This window comes from Struthio camelus, chromosome Z (genome assembly GCF_040807025.1).
Source record: "Struthio camelus isolate bStrCam1 chromosome Z, bStrCam1.hap1, whole genome shotgun sequence".
NCBI classification, from domain to species: Eukaryota; Metazoa; Chordata; class Aves; order Struthioniformes; family Struthionidae; genus Struthio; species Struthio camelus.
This window is the reverse complement of record NC_090982.1, coordinates 8,181,802-8,207,563: the sequence shown is the minus strand read 5'-3', so window position 1 is coordinate 8,207,563 and position 25,762 is coordinate 8,181,802. Positions and strand designations below refer to the sequence as shown.

Genomic DNA, 25,762 nt, shown 5'->3' with positions numbered 1-25,762 from the left:
CCTGATGCCCCTTGCAGGGAGATGGGTAGCCAGCATCCCCGCCCTGGTTTGTCCCTGAAGGCCACAGTGAAGGCAGGCAGATGAGGGGGCATGCAGTGTGTTGGGCCCAAATTGCTATGGGGCTCAAGGCCAGCCTTGAGCTCCTTAGCTGAATAAGCTCTTCTGAGCTAAAGCTCCTTTGTTGTTTGCTTGTGTTACATTAAATTACTGTGACTGATAAGTTGATTACTGTAAATGACTGGCTGGGTAGATAAGGACAGAGCAGTGGAGGTTGTCTCCCTGGACTTCAGCAAGGCTTTAGACATTGTCTCCCAGCACATCCTCCCAGGTAAGCTCAGGAAGTGTGGGTTGGATGAGTGGACAGTGAGGTGGATTGAGAACTGGCTAGATGGCCGAGCTCAGAGGGTTGTGGTCAGTGGCACAGAGTTTAGTTGGAGGCCTGTAGCTAGCGGTGTCCCCCAGGAGTCAGTCCTGCCTCCAGTCTTGTTCAGCTTATTCATCAATGACCTGGAGGAAGGGACAGAGTGCACTCTCAGAAAGTTTTCTGATGATACAAAACTGGGGGAAGTGGCTGACACACCAGAAGGCTGGGCTGCCATTCAGAGGGACCTGGACAGGCTGGAGACCTGGGCGGAGAGGAACCCCCTGAAGGTCAACAAAGGCAGGTGCAGAGCCCTGCACCTAGGGCACCTGGGGAAGAACCCCATGCAGCAGTACAGGCTGGGGGCTGGCCTGCTGGAAAGCAGCTCTGCAGAGAAGGACCTGGGAGTCCTGCTGGACGACAAGTCAAGCAGGAGCCAGCAGTGGGATCCTGGGGTGCATGAGGCAGAGTGTTGCCAGCAGGTCGAGGGTGATCCTGCCCCTCTCCTCAGCCCTGCTGAGGCCACATCCAGAGTACTGTGTCCAGTTGTGGGCTCCGCAGTACAAGAGAGACATGGCACGACTGCAGAGAGTCGTGGAGAGGGCTGGAGCATCTCTCCTATGAAGCAAGGCTGAGAGAGCTGGGCCTGTTTATGCTGGAGAAGGGAAGACTGAGAGGCGATCTCAACAACGTGTATAAGTATCTGAAGGGAAAGTGTCAAGAGGATGAGGCCAGTCTCTTCTCCGTGGTGCCCAGCAACAGGACAAGAGGCAATGGGCAGAAACTGAACCACAGGAAGTTCCACCTAAACCTGAGGAAAAACTTCTTCACTGTGAGGGTGACAGAGCTTTGCAACAGGTTGCCCAGAGAGGCAGTGCAGTCTCCTTTGCTGGAGATATTCAAAACCCGTCTGGATGTGATCCTGGGCTATGTGTTCTAGGTGACCCTGCTTGAGCAAGGGGGTTGGACTAGATGATCTCTAGATGTTCCTTCCAACCGTGGCCATTCTGTGATTGTGTGATTGTGTGATTAGAAGACAACATTGTATGTTCTTTACACACCCAGAAAACATGGTGGAGATGTTTAGTTTCATATTTTCTCATAAAATTATATTGCTGCTTAGTCTTTTTGTTTCTAAATGTATGGAGGCTTAGGCAGTGAATAAAACCACTTTGGGGTAAGATCTCAGTAAAACCCCTGTGTATAGCATAGACAGGTCATTTAGTGTTTGTAAGCTGTGCCTCACTTTAAAAGTGTATTAAAAGCTCAAATAACTGAAAAGGGGGTCTTAACCTTGTAAAAGCATAGAATATATGTGTCAGCCCAATAAATCCAAGTATCTGCTTTACTGACTGTCTCTTTATTAGTACCATATGTCAGAATGTTCCTTTCAATTATATTTCTATTTGAACTTATCACTAAATATTTCCAGGATTGTCCCCAGACTTACACTGGAGCCAGTGTAATGACAATGGTACACCTCCATTGCAAAGGAGGACAATAGGTGTTACACTAACACCTATGAATAGTCTTTTACTGGAATAATTTGTTACTGTTCCTTCTACACAGAAAGAACTTTTTTTGTCTTAATTGAAGCAATCTACAAAGTGCAGAGAGCAAGGAGGACAATGAAGGTGTTATCTCACATGACCAAAGTTAACGATAGCACTGCAGATCACATCTAAGGATCATCCTTAATTTTTGGTGTATTGAAGAAGCAAGTTAAGTTTATTCAAAATTAGCCAGAAATGTCTAGTAAATATATTTAAATAACTACATGCAAAGTCCCTTATGTGTCGGGAGTCTTGTTAAACAGGTGGATTTTACAGGCCATCTTCTGAGTGGGCAGCACCGTTGTATGTGTTTGTAGGAACCCATGAGTGTGAACCCATAATCATTACTTACAGAAAACCTCCCTCCTGAAGGTGAAAAGGCTATACCTCAGTCTTTCAGAAAATGACTGTTCTTCATGATATCAAACTTATCTTTCTCTACTGCAAATTTTCTCCTCTCCAGCTAAAACCATTCATCTAACCAGCAGCAGCTTCAGAAAAGTAAACAGAAAAGTTCAGATCAGGACCTACAGCAACATCTGTGGATTCATTCAGTGTCAGCCAGTCAAAACCAAATTGTGGTGTCCTGTCTGAAAGAGTGTTACCACAAGGCAAGTTGGAAACGACAACTGCTTATATAAATCCTTGTTTCCTTTGTCCTGGAGGAAGAACATTTCTCTGGATGAGCCCAAGGAGACAGTGAGTGGCTAAGGATGTCTGAAAAGAGCTCACTCAATAGGGAGAAAGCAGTTGCATGAAAAGCAGTTTGTTTTGTTTACTGCCTTTTGTCTGGAGAGTTTTCTGAGTAAAGGGATGACTCTGGACACTTCAGCAGTTTATGGAAAGCCAAATTATTCCTTTCAGGGTCTAAAGGAAAGCCATTCTAGCAGAGGGAGGAGAGAACAGGGAATGTGCCTTGAGGATATAGATGGTTTTAGTTTTTCTCCTCTCACTCATATGTAGAGCAGCACCAGAAGAACTGAGTCCTTAGAAAAGAAAACTAGGTAGCAAGAATGGCAAGGCAAATTTTTGCAATTTTTTGTTGAATTTCTGAAGCAGGACTGAAAAATTGTTTCGGACCCCAGTGACCCTGGAAACACTAGCACTGCATTTAGCTGGAGGACAAGATTACTTTTTCATAAAAAAAAAAAGAGAATCTGAGGCAGTAACTGGAATATAACAACACCTGGTAGGAGAAAACTTAGAGTCTGGACTGTTTTGTTCATCTTTTGATGCCTCCAAGATATTGACTAGAATGGACCTAAATTTTGAGCATTCACTTCTCAGACACAAAAAGATAACCAGAAGCTTTTTCAAGATGTTTTTGTGCCAAAGGAAGAAAAAAATCTTGCTACCTAACCAATTCAGGCTCATTCTTCAATTATTTCTTAGATCTTCCATTTCATATTTATTCTATATTCACAGTTATGATATAACTGAGAACAATATTGAAGGCAGTTGATGTGACAGGGAAAAAAAAGGAATCATTGAATTGCATCATGAATAATAATAATGTGTGACATCTAGCACTGACACTAAACATATCCCAGTGCTGTAGGACTCTGTTCCTGCTCTAGCTGTGAAAGCAAATCTAGCACCTCCCTTTTCTCAGTGCAGACTGATGCCCTGGAGGGAAGGAGCTTGGTGGGATGACCTGGCACCCATTGCCCCTGGTCCAGCCACTCTAGGCTGGGACCCCATTTCTGCTCCTGGGATGTGGGTGTTTAGCATGGAGGTGCACCAGAATGGATGGGATCTGGAGGTAAGAGGCGAGCAGGAGGGAGCTGCGTGTTGATCTTGGGCCAACTCCTTTTTCTTCGTCTTGCCCATCCCCAGTTGTACCAGTAGCATTTACTCAACCTTTACATAAGACTGAGGAGGGCTCTCTAGCACTAATAACACAGAAGGGCCTGCAGAGCTTTGTTTTCTGTGCAAATCTAATTCCCATTTTTACCCCGATTTCATAAACAATACCTTTGTAATGGGTTTTACTTGTTACACAAGAGAAGTCACTATTTTCCTTCTTCCTTTTGCAGTTCACCAACACTGTGCAGAGCACATCTCTAAGGTTTCTAAAGCTCCTGGTAGCTTCTGGAGGGCCTCATAACAAACCAGCTCCTCTCCAGGCTACCAGCAACTCAACAAGTAGATTCCTGCACTGGGATGTGAAGAATGAGAGAGCTGGGCCTGTTTAGCCTGGAGAAGGGAAGACTGAGAGGCGGTCTGACCAACGTGTCCAAGTATCTGAAGGGAGGGTGTCCAGAGGATGGGGCCAGACTCTTGTCTGTGGTGCCCAGCGACAGGACAAGAGGCAACGGGCACAGACTGAAACACAGCAAGTTCCGTCTGAACATGAGGGAAAACTTGTTCACTGTGAGGGTGACGCTGGCACAGGTTGCCCAGAGAGGTAGTGGAGTCTCCTTTTGCTGGAGATATTCAAAACCCGCCCGGATGCGATCCTGTGCAATGTGCTCTAGGTGACTGTGCTTGAGCAGGGAGGTTGGACTAGATGATCTCCAGAGGTCCCTTCCAACCGTGGCCATTCTGTGATTGTGTGATTCTGTGAACAATTTAAAGACCTTTCCACTCATGTTTTTAAATCGGTATAAGCAGCAAGGTGGAGAGAAAGCTGCCCGTGGAATAAGTATTGAAAATATTTGCATTCTGCTTACCTTCTCAAAGGAACAGAGTTTTACAGATTACGAGCCTGATTCTTCAATATTCTTGTACAGAGAATAGTTGTGCTTGTAAACAGGATTCATGTAACTAAAATGTAGATCAATTATATATGATAGGAACACATGGGCAGAATTATTTCAGAGGAATGCAACCACTTTGTATTCTTATACAGTGTGTGGAACCTCCATGTAATCTTTTAAGGTCAGAAATTAAAATTTTCAGATGGAAATGAATTTCAAGGAAATTCTGCATTCTTAGAATGAACTTAAAGACACTGGAAATGAGAACCGCCATTAGAACAACTTCTCCAACTCCCAAAAAGACTTCATCAAGGAGACTAGCAGTAGCAGTTTTGTTTGTCAGGTAGCTAACACAGTTAGCTAACACTTTTCTCTTGGCATTTAATGCACTAGGCTTTATGTCACAAAGTGTGAACACCGGGGCACCACCAAATAGGAACGAAAGCGAACAGAAGGACCAAACTCACTGTGGCTCCTCAGTGTCCATATCTCAACCGAATGTGAAGCAGAACTGCATTCAATGTGAAGAAATGTGCACTCAATTCATAGAAACCACACATGCCTAATTTCCAGAGTATTCAAGATTTCATTCTCAAGAGCTGGCATGGCATCGATTCCTTTCTCTACTGTCTACTGATGATTGACACTGCTAGGAAGATTCCAGGTAGGACATTAACTAGAGGTGAAGTAAGAAGCAAAGAAAGAAATTTCCCACAGCCCAGCCAGAAACCTTAGAAGAAAATGCTGTGATAAAGTAGAATGACTATTTGTCTTACAGTAAGATCATCTGATACTAATAATGATTTCTTTTGTAGGTCCCAGCAATCTGAGATTGAATGGATGATAAGTGCTGTGTTGAAACTCACTTTTCTCGTTTGTGAGAGTAAGCCTGTTACTAATCACTTCTGTGGCATGCCCATACTACTGCAATTTTTATTCTACTCGTTTCTCTGCTTCTGCACTTCAGCACAGATTTTTAATAGTGATTTAGTTTTCATACCCCAAAATAGATACACGTGTATTTTCTTAACTTTCATTGCTAGAGTACCTTAGCATTTCTGCCCAAGGGGCTAATACAGCTCAGAAAATACTGATGGAAAGTACATTAATAGGTAGGTCCTTAACCAGATAGATGTTGAATGATTAGTCCCAACCTTGCAACAGCCCCGTGCATGGCTACTCATGGAGAGATCTGTTGCCTCTTTCCAGATAACAGGCTTCTTGTGGCACTATTACTTGTGCAGCAGTGGTAACTTCATGGATTGGTTAGTTATGTGTCTTATAAATACCATTTTTTTCACATTCTATGTCCTCCCTGGGAGGAGGCCTGGTGATTGCAGTTGACTCCTGTCACCACCTCAAATCCTGTGAACGCATAGGGGCTGACCACAGGAGAAAGCGTGGCATAGTTGATCTGACGTCTTGTCTGTTGTGTGTCCAAGATGTGTCCAGTTTGACAGGGCCTACCGCAGCACTGGTTTTGTCCCAAGCTGTGGAAAGGAGAACAAGAGAGGGCTGTCACTTCTGTAAGCCAATTTTGGATGACTGGCCACCTTTCCTATGTTTGAATGTGACTGGGAGGTATGGGATAAGACGATGCATGCACCACATAGGTCTCTGCAGTTACGGAGGCTTTATCATCCAAGCTGGAAGATGAAACTTTTAAAAGCCCTCGTGAAATAAGTTGTCAAATAAGCATTTTGTGGTGGTTTGGGGCAGGGGGTGTAGGCTTGGCCTCATTATAAATATCCCTTCTGGGATTTGTCCAAACAATATTAATACAAATAACTTTGTTCTTTCTGCCATGTCTTCAAGAAAATTACCCTTCCTCATTTTGTTTATTATGTGTCCATCATGGGAATACCTACAATTTAAACACAATACACGTATTAACCAATAATTTGATACTAGTCTTCTTCATTCGATTCCGTAGACAATTAATTCTTACAAACTAAACATCCAACCTTTTCCTAGGATTCTGTATTTCACTGTCAGAACTTGGTTCTCTGATATGTCCTCTGCTTTTGCACAACTGCACAACTGCATATACTTCCTAGAAGAGCATTCCCCTACCTGTGGTCAAGGTAGAAACTCCTACAGTCTTTATAGAGGTTAAATCAAGGTCCAGGATATAGGGCTAGTCACAAACTCCTCTTAGAAATTTGTGTTTAGATACATATTAGAAATTAGGAAGATCTCTGCATGCTAGCCAACTGTCAAAACAGAATCTTTATCTTGACTTCATTCTCATGTCAGTACGCATTCATTTTCCCAGTCCTTTTCTCATAACTGTATAACCATGGCTCCACGTTTAATTACTTCTTTGAATATAAGAATCTTAAAGTATAGGGATGTAGTGGGTTAGAAACTCAGACCCCAAGTCTTACCTTGATTTTGAGTAAAATAACACTAAAAGGCTCTTTGTTTCTCTTTTTATCCATTGGTTAAATAGATACAAAAATAACTATGGTGATCAAGAACTACAGTCTTTAGCTCAATTCCGTTTCAGTTTTGTATTCTAAGATCTCTACACAGAGCTGCAATAAGCGTGAATTGCTTCAACAACATATAGGTATTGCTAATTCCCTGTTTTGCTACTTTTGTTCTTGTTAAAAGAGGGAACCTGAAAAAACAGGTCATTTGCTCCACTCTTGCTAGGGATATGATGTGTCTCATGAGTGACCAAAACTGCAGAAATACATATACATATTTTGGAATTTTATGGCTTATTTAATGCTAAACTAGTCAATTCAGCATGTTTTTAATTTAATTCTATAGTATTCTGCAGTACAGATTGCTGGAAAATGGTTTCTGGTAAAATTCACTGAAATAAGAAAAACTTCTTCCATGATATTTTCAACACTAATAAAAGTACTAAACTTTAGAAACCCATACCTCAAGAGCTCTGTGTTTTTTCCAGTCCAAAAGGACTACAGTTTGACTGTGGTTCAGCACATTTGTGTTAGAGCAAATGTCACAGATCAGACTCCACTGTCTTAATTTCAGGGCCCTCCTCCTACGTTTAGGACATGAGCCTGAAAGGCCGTGGTGCAATGTACATTCCATGACTTCCAGGCAGCAGCCTCAAACCAAAGGCTCATGCTAGGATCATGAAAACTTTTCTTAGCCACTTCAGCTTTCACATGCTTTCTGCTTGCTTTTAACTTGCTATTTCTTCTTATACTACACCAGAGTCTGCTCTCTGATATGCCCTTGCATTTCACAAACTTCAATGAGCCTGATGGTACAAATCCGTAAGCACAACTGGTACATTTCCATCCATCTTCTCTGCATTGCTAAAAGCATATTCTCATCCTTCTCTTATGCTGTTTTTTCTGTATTTAATTTATTCTCTTAAGCACGCTTAAAGCTCCCTTTTAAAATCTACTAGTCCATAGGAATTCCTTAAAGAATAAGTAACTCATTTGCTGTGCTCTGTGCCTGGAGGAGCTTGCATTTCTACAGGAACCTCTGGCATTCATAATTTCAGGATGGAGCTTACTTGGAAAAGCACCAAAATTATTCTACATCATGGGCACTACAGTGATAAGTTCTTCAAACTTGAGCTTTGGGAAATATCTTCCAAAGCCCTCCAGAAAAGTACTTTGATGATTTTATAGAATGGCCTACATTTTCTTTTCTCTGTCTCCAATTATACCTGTAATGAACAGACAATCCTGACTTTCAGAAAGTCCTGTAAAGGTATTTCTTGTGCAGTTTCCTCCAGACTACCTGTTGTTGTGGGGCCAGATGCAAAATATGGATGCTAAAGTGGTTCTTTTCAGCGCCAGCTCTGACAACACATATTTTTGCACAGCCTAGAGATGCATAATTTATTCTGGAAACACTTGACCACAGGGAACAGGAAAATTAAAAATAAATAATCTTTAAAAATTGTTCAGTGTTGCACTTTTTTAAAAAAATACTGCACTTACCAAAGACCAGAAATGCTACCCTATTTGCATCCAAGAGCATCAGCATGAGCTAATTTTTTCCAAAATGAGGTATCATATCACAGACTACAGAGACAGAGTATATATATACACATATATATACAAGAACCCAATCAGAAATAGCCATACCAATATCTGATGCAAGCCTATACCCATGGAAACAAAATAATATCGCATGTCAGTAATAACTGGCAATACTTACAGATATTTCTGTTGCCTTGCTCTATTGCTCTTTTTTTTTGGTGGGGAGGGGGATTTTCTCTTCATCTGTTTTATAGCTTAATATGTTACTATAACAGGGAAATATATTTTTGAGGCCTGTGGAAATGACTATGACAGTTTAGCTTTCAACAGAAATATTTTATAAAACTTAAATTTAGGCAAGTGTTAAATGTTTAGCTGGATTGGGGCTGTAATTTTCTGTGCCTTGTGATGCAGCAATGCTAGAAAAGAAGGAAAACAGCAGAAGAGATGCACCTTTGCCAGAGATGCATCCTTTACTAGAACATATAGGTGAACTGAAGAGTTTTCTTCAAGGTATGATTTTTCCGAGTATATAGGTTTGTATGCTGGCCCACAGCAAAAGCAGAGCTCTCAAGCAGATGCTCCTTAACTTTTTCTCTTGCCATGAGCACCTTCATAGGTGCTACTGGGCTCCATGTTACAGCAGTTATGAGAGGAAAACCTCCTACATGCCTCTAAGGCAGCCTCCCCTCCTTTGCCAGGGGTAGCATATGGACGTTGTGCTTGGTTCCTGGCTTGGCAAAATATATGTGCCCCAGTTCAGACCCAGCTGCAGGCACCAGTATCAGTGGGTACGAAGCGAGGTAAGAAGAGGACGTCCCAACATGACAGTGAGGCACCGTGGCTAGGAAGAGATGCTCTGTGCTAGTTTTTCATTGCTGTCCCGTGAAAACGTTATGGTTGATTTCCTAAAACAAATAAACCTGGAATAAATAAAAAAGAGATGAGAGGTTGGGATAGAAAGGAGTTGCCTGCTCCACCATCATCTTAGAGACTCCCTTGATCCTTCCTGATATAAGCCTGATTCACTAAGAGCTTGACATCAATTTTTTTTTCTCAGTTCTCACTTGAAATCCTGAAAAACTGTACCTGCAAAGACTGTACCAGCTCAGGGCTTAACAGAATAAAATGGTGTTTTCCTCTTTCTCTGCTTCAGATGAGCTACTTTGGAAGCTGGCTGACTCTAAAAGTTCAAGGGGGATTCTTCTTAAAATTAGAGATTACACTAATAAATATATAACATAAACTACTTGGAAAAAAACAGCCAACTCTATCTCCAATTGCTATACTTTAATTAATACTCCAAGACCATTTCTGTTACATAGCATAATGAGATCACTAAGTGATTTCTTAGGTTCCTCTGATTTTTCAGCTCAAGATAGAGCACGTGTTGTAAAATAGATCCATTCTAACATTAATCTGCTTCTTCCTATTCACCTGTTACTGCATGGATAATGGAAGAGCTTGATAGCTCAAATAGCACGCACAAAATCAATGGATTTATTTTTGGCTAATATTCAAGCATGATACACCCTCTGGAGTGACCTTTTGCTATTATGAAGTGGCTCTAGGCAAATATATTTTTTTCCTCAAGATTCTGCATTTCATTAAACGTTAATTTGTTTCCATACCCAAAACCAAACAAACGGCCAGGGGATTTTATTAGCCTCATGGCACCATTTTGCATTATGCCTCAGAAAGCCTAAATTTCATTCCTTATTGAGGTTCCTGGCAGTTCTAGAGTGACAGATTCAAAAAAAAAAAAAAAACACCTCTAGGTGATCACCATGTAAGGGGATGGCTACATATTTTCTGATATTAGTTAGTAGGCCTCTGAAAACACTAAGGCCCTTGCATAGAAAAACAGGGTGCCTGCATCCTCTCCAAGCACTGGCTGCAGAGCACTGTAGAACAGGGGAGCCACAGCATCAGCACTGGCAGATCATGAATCAAGAAGGTGCAAAATTAAACACCATGAGGCCCCAATTTGTCCCTGAGCCTTCATTTTCTCCTACACTACAACTTTAAAAGACACTAATGTAGGATGCAGCCTGGGATATGAACCAGGCTTTTTTTCTGCGGCTTATTTCAGTGATTTAGAAATACTGTTCCTGACATATTGCCATGAGAAAAGAAGAACCATATCTGCCTTCACCTGTTGTGCTCCAACACTGCAGACAAACACTGAAGCATTAATCTGAAATGGATTTATTTATATGCCATATTTTCCTGTTAAGTGAGGGCTAACATTCCACAGACCTGTTTGCTACAATGCAATCTTAAATTCAATCTCAATACTGAAATTAAGTTTGCAAAAGTAATCTTAGCATTTTTTAAAACCTTAAAAACTTTATTTCACCACTTTTAATGATCACCAAACAATAAAAATCACTTGCCACAATAATAAAAACCTCTTGCCAGTTGCACAGAAACAGTATCAAGGGTGTCTGTGAAACTGCAAATCAGCTTAAGGTAGAAGAAAATCCTGAATTGGAGGTTGTGTGAGTTTTATTCTATTCTTGTGTGAGTTCAGGATCAACATATAAAAAGTAGAATAACTTGGACTCCTAAAATACTTTTTTCCACTGCTTAGAGAAGCTACATCAAAACTCCATGTTTGCCAATGACTTACTCTCACAGTGACATGGAGTCTGTTTGTGAAGGATATATAACCTTTTCATTTGTCACTGTGCAAACAGACATGAGGTATGAAAGCAGTTTACAGACAAAGAGCAGTTAGCCTGCCTTCAGTGCTAGTGTAAGGCTACTGCGAAACAGAAACAGCGTTGCTACTGCCTCAGAGGTGGGTTTGCAGTGACCTCTGTAGGACAGACCCGATACAGAGTCCATAGGTGTTCCAGACCTGCTTTTGGGAAAACACAGTCATGTTGCACATAGCTGTGCCCTCACTGACCTCAACACAATGTAGATCCTCTGCCTTTCCATACCACGGTAAGAAATCTCTGACCTTCCACCCAAAATGCCCCTCACGCCCTGCACCTCCACTACAGCAGTGTGGTGGAGACCTGCTTTTCTTCAGGCACACTGCCTTTCTTCTCCCACTTTCCTCAGATATTTTGCATGTTCTGGCATGTACCATGTGAGGTTTTCAGCAAGCTCCCAGGCTAACTGAAGTTCATTAGCTGTTTCTGGCCTCGAATCCCCTTTTCTGGTAGGTTTCAAGGTTGACAGCAAGCAGGGCATCCCCTGGTAACCAGGAGCTGATGGGAAATGGCAGAAGCCTTGGTCCAAAAGCCTCCAAAAGTTTTTTCCAGAAGTTTTTGGAAAAAAACAAGAATATCTTATTTTTTTTTTCACCATGAGCATGGTAAAATCTTAAAGCAGGCTGCCCGGAGAAGTTGTGGAGGCTCCATCCTGGGAGCTGCTCACACCCCATCCTGACACATCCTGGGCAGCCTACTAGAGCTGACTATACTTTACCTTTTATCTGGCAGCTTTATTAAGCTATTAGCTATTTATTAGTACTCTCCAGCTAGAAGTCCCAAGCCAATTTTATCTCAGTTTAATTTTGTTAAAATCCATAGTATCTCACCAGTGTGAAGCCACACATTTGATCAAATACAGATGTCCATCAGTCAGGAATAAGCATGCAGTTTCAGAAAAAGCAGAGCAAAAGCTACAGGAACTGTTTAACTTGAGTTCACATAACTCACCAGAAGATGTCACCAGCGTCAAATACAAGAGTGTGTAAAAGAACAAACAGGCTTACCATTCTTGGAGCATGGCTTTTGCAAACCTGATTTAAGAAATACATCCTCTTTTAGGGATCAACCACAGGAGGCGTCTGCAGAACCTGCTTTCCCTCAGGGGGATCCTTTGCCTAGAAAAGAGGGAGCCCTGTCGTCAGCAAACTTCCAAGCTTTGGGCAACGCCAGGCACAAGGGCACGTCCACCTCAAAGCTGAAAAGAAGCCACTGTGGAAGCCTGCTGCTGCCAGAAAGCCAACAGACCAGACTCCAACAGGAACACGGGGTCTGTCAGCACCGTTCACCACCGCAGGCAGAGTTTCCTGGAAGCAAGCGCTCCCAGGAAAGGAGTTAAAATCATCCGGGGAAGCCAGCAGACGTGCCAAGGGAAAGCAGCAGCTAGTCTTTGCGGTGCACTTGCTTTCCCTTTCCCTACAAAAGCAGGCCTGTTTCCTCTTGAGATCAAACAGACCTTTTGCACGCATGTGTGTGTGTGTTTCTGTGTTTGAGTTGAGGGGGGGAGTTGATACTCACATGGTGGAGATGCACTTTCTGAAACATCTCAGCAGGAGGAGAATGACCATGGCCAGGTGGCAAGTTAGGTGGAAGATGATGCCTGGGAAAAGAGGAAAGTGAGGTTTGGCTGCCGAGGTCCCTTGTGTAGCATCCCCGCGCGTTTCAGCTCCCCGCGGGAGGGATGTATCGAGCCCCACACACTCCCTGCCCGCACAGGGGCAGTGCCGTGGCCATCTTAACCTTCTTAAAATAAACTGCACACTGCTGCTTAAAAGGGATGTGCACAGGCAGAACCCCTCTCCCTTTGTTGCTAGTAAGATAATGCTAGATAAACTCATGGTATTGAAACAACAGAGGTCTTTTCCTTCTTCCTTGCATTCCACTGGTTCCCAAACAGCTTGCCAGGTCTCAAGTAAGAATAGAATTTATTCTGTCAACAGGATGCACTAACATGTTGAGGCAGCAAGCATCCAAGTTCTGACTTGCTTGTTTATAATGAAGTGAAGGGCAAGAATTCAGGGGCTTGTTTCTTATTCCCACGGTGGAGTGACCAGGAGAAGGTTTCAGGGGGTACATTTCTTCTCAGTGGCAGACTCCCAGCAGAAAGGAGGTATACATCCTTCATTCTGGGTGCAGTCCTTCTTGCTTCCGACCTCAGAAGGTGCAATGTTACCACATTATCTTCTGCACTGAGATGGAGCACAGTGCGAAGCAAGCCGGAAGGAACTCAGTCAGTGAAAGATGAGGCCAAGGTGCCAAGAAAGTCTCTAACTATAGGAAATATTATAATAGCCATGTGAGAAGCAAAAAAAGGAAAATCCCATCCGTATGTTTTACATCATATCTCAAAGGAGAAAGAAGAACTTGCCAGGACAGTGCCATTTCTCATCAACTTTGACACCAGTCATTATTTGCTGAAAGTGTGGGTTCTTGGCTGATGTTTCGGATCTTCCTGAGGGAAGAAGAAAGACAGCAGTGGAGTGTGAAATGCAGCTAGACAGAACTCAAGCTCATCTGAAGGAGACAATGCGAAGCTTTCCTCCTGCAAGCAGAGGAATAAGCCATGCAAGTTTTCCATGTCAATGTCAAGAATCACTTGACACTGGCAGTAAAAGCTCCAAGAGCTCCCCAGTCATCAGTTCTCATTTCCTGGTCATTGTCAGGATTTAAAGGATGGTGGCTCTAACTTGTGTGGTGTCTGTCATGGAAGAAAACCATGCATGGCCTCCTCATTCCTGCTGTTCTGGTGTTCTACAGAAAGACTTTTCTGGCGGTTCCTTGCTCAGCACTTCCAGGTAACTGAGCGATGTCCTCTGTCACATGGCCTTGTAAATTAATTGACTCAGCATTTGGAGGTGACTGCTCGGAGGTCAGCTAGGAAAACTGTGAGGATAATTGCTCAGCTCTATTGCTCTGAGGGGACGAGACCAACAAAGATGTTTTCGTGAGCTCAGTTGCTGGGCGTCATTCATGGACAAACTTGAACTTGAGGCAGGGTGGCGTGTGTGTGGTCATTGGCACAACAGCTCTGCTGCCAGCCTGCTGGTCTGCCATCAAGTCACAAGATGCGATCTTGTAATTGGCTTGACACCCTACGCGCATGGACAAATTGAAGTAGCAGGATTTCACTGGTGCAGCATCAACTTCTTTCCTACAGATTTCTTGCAACCTTGAGTTAGCCGACTGGCTCCATTTATGTCTCCCATCAAATTTCAGGGTGTCTCCCAAGGCCATTTCACAAGTGGTGGGAGTTCCCCTTGCTGTAAGTTTTGCTTTATTTCACTTTTTTTTTTTTTTGATGGGACAAGTGATCTGTGCCGGGTGTGGAGGCATTTGGTTGACACACTGCTTTTTAAGCAGTTGGCCCAAGTAGAGTTTACACACTATCGCTTTAGATGCATACGGGTTAAAACATCTCCATTGTGTTCATAAGCTTTCAATGAAGAAGACGCAAAGGGGTTGCCATTCCTGGGTGGCTTCCTCCTCTGTTGTTTCTCTCAGGTGGGAGCAAATCCCATGAAACAGATGCACTAAGCGTATCTAACATCTTCTGAAGAGAGCTGTACCCGTTTGTTTCCGCTTAGATGCTCCCAGGCTGTTGGATGTGAAGCGTCACCATCGCAGTCCCCTTAGAGAAGAGCTGTGGAAAAGCAGAGGGAGATAATGGCAGACATCTCCCATTGTCTCTGTTCTCCTTGGGAACCAGGGACTGTCACGTTCCAGTGACCGTGGGTAGCTAACAAGTGCTCTGGAGCACTTGACACGGCAGTGCCAATGTCCTTTGCCGTCCGTTGTTTCTGCAGAGTCAGGGCGCAGTGGGAAAGGAAGGGGTCACAGAATCACAGAATCGTTTAGGTTGGAAGGGACCTCTGGAGATCATCTAGTCCAATCCCCTTGCTCAAGCAGGGTCACCTAGAACACATAGCCCAGGTTCACATCCAGACGGGTTTTGAATATCTCCAGCAAAGGAGACTGCACTGCCTCTCTGGGCAAACTGTGCCACTGCTCTGTCACCCTCACAGTCAACAAGTTTTCCCTCAGGTTCAGATGGAACTTCCTGTGGTTCAGTTTCTGCCCATTGCCTCTTGTCCTGTTGCTGGGCACCACGGAGAAGAGACTGGCCTCATCCTCTTGACACTCCCCCTTCAGATACTTGTACACATTGATGAGATCTCCTCTCAATCTTCTCTTCTCCAGGCTGAACAGGCCCAGCTCTTGCAGTCTTTCTTCATAGGAGAGGTGCTCCAGCCCTCTAATCATCTTGGTAGCCCTCCGCTGGACTCTCTGCAGTCGTGCCATGTCTCTCTTGTACTGCGGAGCCCACAACTGGACACAGTACTCCAGGTGAGGCCTCAGCAGGGCTGAGGAGAGGGGCAGGATCACCTCCCTCCACCTGCTGGCAACACTCTGCCTCATGCACCCCAGCATACCATTGGCCTTCTTGGCCACAAGGGCACACTGCTGGCTCATGTTTAACTTGTTGTCCACCAGCACTCCCAGGTCCTTCTCTGCAGAGCTACTTTCCAGCAGGTCAACCCCACAGCCTGTACTGCTGCATGGGATTATTCCTGCCTAGGTGCAGGACCTTGCACCTAGGCCTTTGTTGACCTTCATGAGGTTCCTCTCCGCCCACCTCTCCAGCCTGTCCAGGTCCCTCTGAATGGCACCACAGTCCATTAGCCTCTCCCCCCAGTTTCGTATCATCAGCAAACTTGCTGAGGGTGCACTCTGTCCCTTCCTCCAGGTCATTGAGGAATACATTGAACAAGACTGGAGCCAGGACTGACCCCTGGGGGACACCACTAGCCACAGGCCTCCAAAAAGACTCTGCGCCATTCACCACAACCCTCTGAGCTCGGCCATCCAGCCAGTTCTCAATCCACCTCGCCGTCCACTCATCCAACCCACACTTCCTGAGCTTACCTAGGAGGATGTGCTGGGAGACAGTGTCAAAAGCCTTGCTGAAGTCCAGGGAGACAACCTCCACTGCTCTCCCCTCATCTACCCAGCCAGTCATTCCGTCATAGAAGGCTATCAGGTTGGTCAAGCATGATTTCCCTTGGGTGAATCCAGGCTGACTACTCCTGAGCACCTTCTTGTCCTCCAGATACTTAGTGATGACCTCCAGGAGGAGCTGTTCCATCACCTTTCCCGGGATGGAGGTGAGGCTGAGAGGCCTGTAGTTTCCTGGCTCCTCCTTCTCAGCCTTTCAGAAGACTGGGGTGACATTGGCTTTCTGCCAGTCCTCAGGCACCTCTCCTGATCTCCAGGACCTTTCCAAGAGGATGGAGAGTGGCCTAGCGATAACATCCGCCAGCTCCCTCAGCACTCGTGGGTGCATCCCATCGGGGCCCATGGATTTATGGATGTCAAGTTTGGACAAAAGATCTCTAACCTGATCCTCCTCCACCAAGGGAGAGTCTTCCTTTCTCCAGCCTTCCTCTCTTGTCCCCAGGGTCTGGAATTCCTGAGGACTGGCCTTAGCAGTGAAGACGGAAGCAAAGGCAGCATTCAATAACTCTGCCTTCTCTGTATCCTTCGTCACCAGGGCACCCGCCCCATTCAGCAGCGGGCCCACGTTTTCCCTAGTCTTCCTTTTGCTCTGGATGTATTTGAAGAAGCCCTTCTTGTTGTCCTTGACATCCCTTGCCAGATTGAATTCCAACTGGGCCTTAGCCTTCCTCCTCGCATCCCTGCACACTCTGACAACGTCCCTGTATTCCTCCCAAGTGGCCTGTCCCCTTTCCCACATTCTGTAGGCTTCCTTCTTCTGCTGGAGTTTTGCCAGCAGTTCCTTGCTCATCCACGCAGGTCTCCTGCCCGCTTTGCTCGACTTCTTCCTCAGAGGGATGCACTGCTCTTGAGCCTGGAGGAAGGGATGCTTGAATATTAACCAGCTTTCTTGGACCCCTCTTCCTTCTAGGGCCCTACCCCAGGAGATTCCCCTAAGTAGGTCCCTGAAGAGACCAAAGTTAGCTCTCCTGAAGTCCAGCGTTACAATCCTACTCATTGCCCTGCTCCCTCCTCGTAGGATCCTCAACTCCACCCTCTCATGGTTGCTGCAGCCAAGGCTGCCCCCAACCTTCCCATCTCCAACTAGACCTTCTTTGTTTGTTAGGACAAGGTCTGGCATTGCACCTCTCCTCGTTGGCGTCCCCACCACCTGAGTCAAGAAATTATCATCAGTCCTCTGCAGGACCCTCTTTGACTGTTTGTGCCTAGCTGTGCTGTCTTGCCAACAGATGTCAGGGTGGTTGAAGTCTCCCATGAGAAGCAGGGCCTGTGATCGTGAGGCTACTTCCAGCTGTCGGTAGAAGGCCTCATCGACGACTTCCTCCTGGTCAGGTGGCCTGTAGTAGACCCCCACAACAGTGTCACCCATGTTACCCTGCCCTTTAATCCTTACCCATAGGCTCTCAACTTGCTCTTCATCCACCCCGAGGCAGAGCTCCCTACATTCTAGTTGCTCCCTCACATAAAGAGCAACTCCACCACCTCGCCTTCCTGGCCTGTCTTTCCTAAAAAGCACATAGCCAACCATGACAGCATCCCAGTCATGTGAACTATCCCACCATGTCTCTGGAACTGCAGTGAGATCATGGCCCTGCGACCGCACACAGATCTCTAACTCTTCCTGTTTATTCCCCATGCTGCGTGCATTGGTATACAGGCATTTCAGAGAGCCAGTATACCTGCAAGCCTGCCAGGAGAGGTGCAAGAGGATCCTCCATAGCCATGTTGCATGCTGTCTCCCCTGGCTGTATGCACCCGCTGGAGGCATCCTGACTTGAGCGGTGTTTTACTGACTCTCCTGCCACTATACCACTCCCCTTCCCCCATCTTGCCTAGTTTAAAGCCCTCCTTACCAGGCTGGCCAAGCTGTTGGCAAAGACACGCGTGCCCCGCTTGGTAAGGTGGATCCCATCGCTCCCCATCAGCTGCTGATCTTCAAACAGGGTCCCATGGTCATAGAAACCAAAGCCCTGTTGCCAACACCAGCGGCGCAGCCAGCTGTTAACTTGGAAAACTCGTCTACTCCTCCTCCCATCCTTTCCCCTCACAGGCAAGATTGAGGAGAAAACAACTTGGGCTCCCAGACCCTTCACCACCATTCCCAGAGCTCTGAAGTCCTGTTGGATGGTTTCCAGTTTGCCTTTTGTGTCGTTAGCACCCACATGGAAGAGCAGCAGAGGGTAGTAGTCCGATGCGTGGACAAGCCTTGGCAGTCTTTCCAGGACATCTCTTATTCGAGCCCCTGGCAGGCAGCAAACCTCTCTGGACAAGAGGTCAGGTCGGCAGATAGGGGCCTCTGTCCCCTGCAGCAGGCAGTCACCCACAACAATCACTCGCCGCTTCTTCCGGGGGTTCCTGCACAGCACAGGGTCTGCCAGGCCAGTTGCCTCCCTTGGAGCCATGCCCGGCCTCTCCTCAGCTTGGAGGGCGCTCAAGGGTAAGTCTTGAGGAGGAGCAAGAGCCTTTCTCCTTCTACGAGAGGTCACCAGCTTCCAGCCCTCTTCAACAGTGTTATGATGCACCTTTACACTCGCTGCTGAGCCCTCTGACAACTCCACTGCAGTGGGGGCAGGGGACTCCTGGAGCTGAACAGTCTCCGAGAACGCCCTGTCAATCTCCCGCTCATCCTCTCGGATGCTACGCAGCCTACTAACCTCCTCCTGTAACTCCTTTATCTGGTGACGCAACTGGTCAACCACAGCACACCTCATGCAGGAGCGCTGCCTGTCAGCCCAGGCCCCACAGAGAGGCCCCAGGCACTCCCTGCAGCCTGACACCTGCAGAGCTGCATCTGCTGTCCGAGCGTCTGTCTGGGTTGAAGCCTCAGACACAGCTGATGCAGCACCTCCAGCAGCCACTGGGGAACGTGCTCTGCGGCGTGTCAAGTTAAGTCAAGGTCCCCTGCAGGAGTCCTTGCCCAGCTCTCCCTTCCTGCTAGCAGCAAGCACCGTCTAGTTCCTCGGGGGTCCCCAGAAAGTCTCCACAACTTCCAACAAGGCCCACAAAAGGCCCAGGCAGAGCCCAGACACTGCTGCGCAAACTGCTGTGTCTGTTCGCTGCCTCTGTTGGCTGCGCTCTCTCCCCAGAGTGGCCAGGTCTCTCTGGGTCAGTGGTGTGGTGGTCCTTAGCCCCAAACTGTGCCAGGCTCCCGCTGCTTCCTGCAGTGAGATGCGGGGGAGCCTCCAGTGCCAAGGGACTAAGGAGAAAGAAAGGCCACAGGGGCGCTGTCTGCTTTTGCTTTATTAGGAAAATATCTGGAGAGTGGAGAGAAAGAGGAAAGGCCGAGGAACAGCTCAGGCAGCGTGTGAAAGCCAGAAAGTGGCAGGTTTGGGGAGCAGCGAGGAAAAGACATCCATCTACAGCAAACAGAAGAGCCACGTCTTGTTGCGGTTTTTCTTTTTTTAACGAACCAAAGCTTTCGTTGTGTCTTCTAGCTAACAGCATTAGTTCTGCGTTGCCATCTTTCCATGCACCTGCACTCGATAAATGCAAGTGTATTCGGGGTTTCCCCAGTTGCTCCGTACCAGAATTTGTATATACTGAAAGGCTTTGAGAAGCTCGTTCTGCAAAGAAGACAAGAGGAAAAGAAACAGCCTTGCTGGGGTATAAAGAACAACAGGAAGAATGAGCCGATGCCCCTGTGCCAGCCCTGCTCCTGCTAAGGAAGACATGCCGTCCGTCCCAAAGGAGGGCAGCTTCCCTCTCTCTCCCCCCTTCTTTCATTGGGGTTGCAAAGGACTCGCCTGCAACCTGGAAGCAAGTCCTGCGCCTCAGGAAGGGAGTGAGAGCAGCTGTGGAAACCTGAGGCTCCGGGGGGCTGCCCGCCGGCTTTCGCCACTAGACGCCCACCTTTCTGGTCAGCGCACAGGCTTCCTGTGGGTGCAGTGGCCACGGGCGCAGCCGGCTCTGCCGCAAGCGGCGGGCACAGCCTGGCCGCTCTGGGGACCCGTGTGCTTGCAGGCCAGGCCTTGCCCTCCCTCTGCTTTGGCTGCCACAGCCAGATGCTGCTCAGCCCTCTAAGCCCCTCGTGTCTCCCTCGGCCGTGCCTCTGGGCCCTCTGCCCCCGCAGGCAGCCCCTGTGAACGCTCCTTCTGCCATGGACTTGCCGACACACCCGCCTTCCTCCCTGGCGTTGCCCGCGCCCACCTACGGTACCTTCAGCCGGAAGCTCTGAATGGCCTCTCTTTCAACGTCATACGTGAAGGAGCCCAGCAGAGTGTCTCCTCCTTCCTCGTCCAGGCCCTCCAAGACAAAGCACAAGGGCAGCGGGTCAGGCCCGACCCGAGGACGGGGAGACGCACGCACCGCTTCAGGACCGGTGAGCGCCTGCCCTCGCCCGCACCTCTAGCAGGAGCCTGGCACAGGTTCTGGCTGCGGCTCACTCTCCTCCTTGAGTTTTCCTCTGGTGCCCTCCCTCTGATGCTTGCCCAAAAAGCACCAAAGGAGGCTTAGGAGGCACAGACCCACCACACCACCTGCAGTGGCCCCTCAGGGCACTGCAGAGCTCACCAGAGACCAGCACACGGATTTCAGCACACGTGCAATGACAAGCGAGCGCCTGCCCTCGCTTTTCCCCCGAGCCAGGTCCCAGCCAGCTGTGCCCCACCGAGACTTACAGAGACAGCGATCTCTTTGGGGGAGCTGCTGATGCTGGCAGGTGGAGAAACTGCCTGGGAGATATGCTGCACCGTGATCGCAGTGGGCCGGATTCGGGCAGGCAGCTTAATGACTACCTGCCCCTGAGACCCTCGGAAACACCAGCACCGTCCAGGAGTAACGTCCGGCTGAAACCAGAAGGCAACAGCAGCGCAAGGTGAGGCAGCGACAGGGGCACCACCACTACTCATGTGACCAGAAGCACAGCTTGTCTAGGTGCTGTATTTCTGCTCCCAAAGGATTAACGCGGGAGGCAAAGGAGAGAGGTGTGGGGCCTTGTTCCCTGCCTGCTAAAGGGGACTCTCAAAATCACGGAGCAAAGGAGGATATGTGGGGTCGGAAACAGCTGCTTCCCCACACGGGACTCAGGGCCCTGGAGAAACATCTGCAAAGGGACTGCCAGAGACGAGGAGGGCAAGTGGGCTTCCCGGGAGAGACTTCCTTCCCCCGGCTGTGACCAGGGATTGTGCGCACAATGCGGCCACTCCGTTCAGCTCCGTTGAGTCCCGCTCTGGAGGGGAAGCGCTGCTTTGTAGCAAGCCAGCCCTTCAGGGGTGAGGAGCCGGAACCAATGCCGGCGACTTGAGCGATGCTGTTGCCCAGAGGGCACATCCCCCGGGCTTGTTCCCCAGCTGCACAGGCAGCAACTAAACCAGCACCGAGGACATGCGCTACAATACCTGCAGAATCGTCTCGGGGGGGTTTGTAGGACACAGGAACCAAATAGCCCGGCAGAGCCAATTGTCTTCCCCCGCGTAGTTGCGGGATGTTCTTGGCAGGTCGATCGTGGCACCTGAAAGGGAGGCAGAGCTGAGGCCTTGCACGGCAGACAGCAAAGGGCAATCGAGCCATTCACTTTTGGTGCAGAGGAAAACCCTTTTGGTGCAGAGCAAGAGAGCTCTCGGTCAGCACAGGAAGCGCCTAGGGCGGTGCCAGAGGCAGCAGCAAAGAGCCTGAAGGCGGGACGCGGGGGGAGTCTGAGAGAGCCCCTCGGCCACAGCCTTTGCTCCTCGACCCCCAGACGTCGTTCCATCTGCCTCTGCGATGCTGAGCAGAGTCTGCAGCGCTGCCTCCTTTTGGAAGTGCTATGCCCAAGCACAGCAGCAGCAGACTTGGCTTCCTGTGTCCGTACCGGAGGTTTGCAGGGCCCAGTCAGGCATCTGCACATAGTCTTCTGCAGTGCTGTCACGCATGGCCTCTGTCATTTGCTGCACTTCCTGGCAAGGGCAGACGTGAACACAGAAAACGACCGCGTCAGCAGGCAGCTCAGCATGACTACTGAGTCCAAGCACAGACCACAGGGAAGAGCCTGTGTCAGCAAAGGCAAGACAAGCCTTGTCCAAAGAGCTGAAAGACCCGGTGCTCCCTGCCGAGGAACGTGTGGACTCGGGAAGAGCCTCTCTCTCCACAGCCCCGGTGTGGACATGGGTCAGGTCCCACACCTTTGTCTCCACCCTGCACGCTCTCTAGCTCAGCCGGCAGACGGGCTCAGGCCCTGCCAGCGCCCGCTGCTCCCGGCAGGGCCCCTGTGTCTCAGCACTGCTCCAGGGGCCGGGCCAGAGCTCCCAGAGACGCCGTCACACCAAGAGAAGGATGTCAGGAGTCCCCTGCTCCCTGAAGGGGCCCCCTGAAGCCTGCCTGGGAGAAGGGGCTTTTCAGCAGAGAAGCTCAACCAACAAGGCCCTGGGAAAAGGGGGGGTGGGGTCCAGAACCAAGCAAGAGCACCCCACCAGCGACCCCAAGAAGCCTCCCAGCACGCGCCCTGCTCATCCCCGCCTTCTTTCTCCAAATGCAGCATCACCTCCTTCATGCTACTGAGCTCTGCGTTCAGGCGAGACACCTCCTCCTTCAGAAGGGCCATCTGCCTGGCTTGTTCCCCCAGCAAACTCAACAAGTCCCTGCAGGCAGCGAGAAGCAGATGTGAGGGAGCTGCCCAGCCCCTGCCGGGAGCCCCCAAGCCCAGAGAGGAGAAGAGTCCCTGTGCCAGGGCCCCTTTTGCTGTCCCCACGGTAGCAGTGCTTCCCTTCACCCTCCAGCTTTAGCAACAGGCAGGTGCAAGGAAAAGACAGGAGGCCTCCCCAGGCCACTTAGCACATGCTCAGCTGACACTGCTCCATCAACTCATTGCCCAGCCAGGAACTGCCTCACCGTTTGACCTTCAGGTCTGGTACAAGCCACGCTAGCAGCTCCTGAAAAGGAAGAGCTTCCCGTTAGCCTAGCCACTAGCAGAACTGCCAGGGCTTCCCAGAGAGCCTTCTCGACCAAGGGCCAACAGCACCTGCTGCTTCCCTTTGGGAAAGAGAAGCTTTGCAGAGCTTCGCTCTGCAGGCAGCTGCAGGATGTGGGCAGTTCTGCAGTCACCGCCAGCAACTCGCCTTTGTGGCAGCTGCCTGGCCCGCAACAACGGCACACTCACCTGTGGCACTTCTTTTGCCCACTGAGCCCAGGCTGGCAGCCACACCACACAGGAAACACCAACTGGAATTCACAGCACCAAGAAACAGCAGGGTTACTAGCATTTCCAATGACCCCAAGAGGCCTGTTGCTTCCTCCCAGACCTGGGTGGCGACAGCTTTGCAGCTTTTGCAGGCAGCTGCTGCAGAGCGAGGGTGCAGCTCCAGCCAGGGGCCCTTACTCCGGCCCTGAGGGGTCTGCCCAGCCGCCCTCTGCAGGAGGGCTTGATGCCCCTGAACTCCTCCCCATGACCCCTCACTGCTCCAGCCAGCACCACAACCAGGGCGCATGCGTTAGCAGAGCTGCTTCTCCATCACTCCCCCTGTGCTGCCCCCCTGAGAAGAGCCAGTGCAGCCGGCCTCTACTCCAGAAGCCATGTGCACCTCTCAGAGCCTGGGCCTCTCTCTGCTTCCAACAGCACACCCACGGCAAATGGTCTGGTGCAGGGGCAGGAGCAGCATGGCTGGGAGACCACCGCTCTTACTTCCGTTTGGCCATACTGCGGCAGCACTTGGGCCACAGGAGCTTCCAAACAGGCAAGCAAACAAGCAGCAGGGACCTCTGTCCAAAAAGTCCTGCTCAGCCCCTACCGTGTCTAGCAGTTTTTAGGCCAGCTGTGACCCACTAGTAGAGAGCATCTCTGGAGCTTGCTGGACCGCAGAAATGCCAAGCTGTAAGGTGCCCCACTGGCACTCCACGGCCTCTCCCTCCTCCTGAAGACTGGCATCTGGCACACACACGCTCTGGGCTACGGCTGGCAGCTCTTTGCTCTCAAAGACTCACCAAGAGCAACAGGGATCAACCACAGGAGGCGTCTGCAGAACCTGCTTTCCCTCAGGGGGATCCTTTGCCTAGAAAAGAGGGAGCCCTGTCGTCAGCAAACTTCCAAGCTTTGGGCAAGGCCAGGCACAAGGGCACGTCCACCTCAAAGCTGAAAAGAAGCCACTGTGGAAGCCTGCTGCTGCCAGAAAGCCAACAGACCAGACTCCAACAGGAACACGGGGTCTGTCAGCACCGTTCACCACCGCAGGCAGAGTTTCCTGGAAGCAAGCGCTCCCAGGAAAGGAGTTAAAATCATCCGGGGAAGCCAGCAGACGTGCCAAGGGAAAGCAGCAGCTAGTCTTTGCGGTGCACTTGCTTTCCCTTTCCCTACAAAAGCAGGCCTGTTTCCTCTTGAGATCAAACAGACCTTTTGCACGCATGTGTGTGTGTGTTTCTGTGTTTGAGTTGAGGGGGGGAGTTGATACTCACATGGTGGAGATGCACTTTCTGAAACATCTCAGCAGGAGGAGAATGACCATGGCCAGGTGGCAAGTTAGGTGGAAGATGATGCCTGGGAAAAGAGGAAAGTGAGGTCTGGCTGCCGAGGTCCCTTGTGTAGCATCCCCGCGCGTTTCAGCTCCCCACGGGAGGGATGTATCGAGCCCCACACGCTCCCTTGCCATGCAGGGGCAGCGCTGTGGCCATGCCTCGGAGCAGGGCTGCAATGGGGGTCGGGCCGAGGCCGAGGAGCCCCCTCCAGGCACTGCCGCCACAGCTTGGCTGGGCAATTTTCAGTAGCATGTCCCACAGGTACCACAGTCGCCCACAACGACATGGAACTCATGGAGAACTGCATCGTTGTGGTGTGATTGCTCTAAAAACCTCCCTCTGACCCCGGTTTTGTAGTTCTGGCATGGGCATAAGGCCCGGGTGAGCTGGGCCACGTTGCCGCAGATGTGGAGCCTCTGCGCGGGATGAAGCACCAGCAGAGCTGAGGCAAGGTCGAGGGATGGGCTCGTCCTGAGGGGCTCCGCGGTGCGGTGCTTACCACCCCTGACCCTGGCGTGGTTGCTGTTGCACAAAGGCGCCTCGCCAGATATGCTGAGGACGGCCCCGGCCACCTGGGCCCCCAGCACCCCCGGGGGGTCCTGCTCGGCGGAGGCTGCCTGTGACTCCAGGCAGTAATATCGCTGCTGGGGAGCCCGTCTCCTCCTCATCGCTGGCAGGAAACCAGTGTGCAGCTTACTGCCTCCCTTCCAGATGCACGCTTTTTGTTGGATTGGGGAAAAAAGACCCAAACCAACCCCAAAAGGTGCCGGCCTGCTGAGGACAAAGAGCCGTGCGGGCACGGCGAGCTCCCTCCAGCAGGCTGAGGGCGGCTGCGTCCCCGGGGGTTGATAAGGGGTGGGCGGCTGTGACCTCACCGCCGCCCGTGAGGTGGTGCGAGGAGTGCTGTGATGTCACACTGCAACACACCAGCATGGCCCACCCCACACGCTGCCCGGGGCGCCAGGCCTGCCACCCTGCCAGGGGCCTGCCCCTAAGTTGTCCCTCTTTCACTGGT

At 49.2% G+C, this 25,762-nt stretch overlaps 1 protein-coding gene across 1 annotated transcript; it reads right to left on the bottom strand.

The window, feature by feature from the left end:
- Positions 1-19,652: 19,652 nt before the first annotated feature.
- On the bottom strand, positions 19,653-25,415 carry LOC138064578 (SUN domain-containing protein 3-like). Its single transcript, XM_068927827.1, has 7 exons — positions 25,013-25,415; positions 23,399-23,460; positions 22,115-22,199; positions 21,663-21,775; positions 20,943-21,110; positions 20,482-20,568; positions 19,653-19,889 (listed from the first exon to the last, which is right to left on the bottom strand). The coding sequence occupies exons 1-7, from the start codon at positions 25,413-25,415 to the stop codon at positions 19,770-19,772; spliced, it is 1,038 nt and encodes a 345-aa protein (XP_068783928.1). The 3' UTR covers positions 19,653-19,769.
- Between the last annotated feature and the right edge of the window lie 347 nt (positions 25,416-25,762).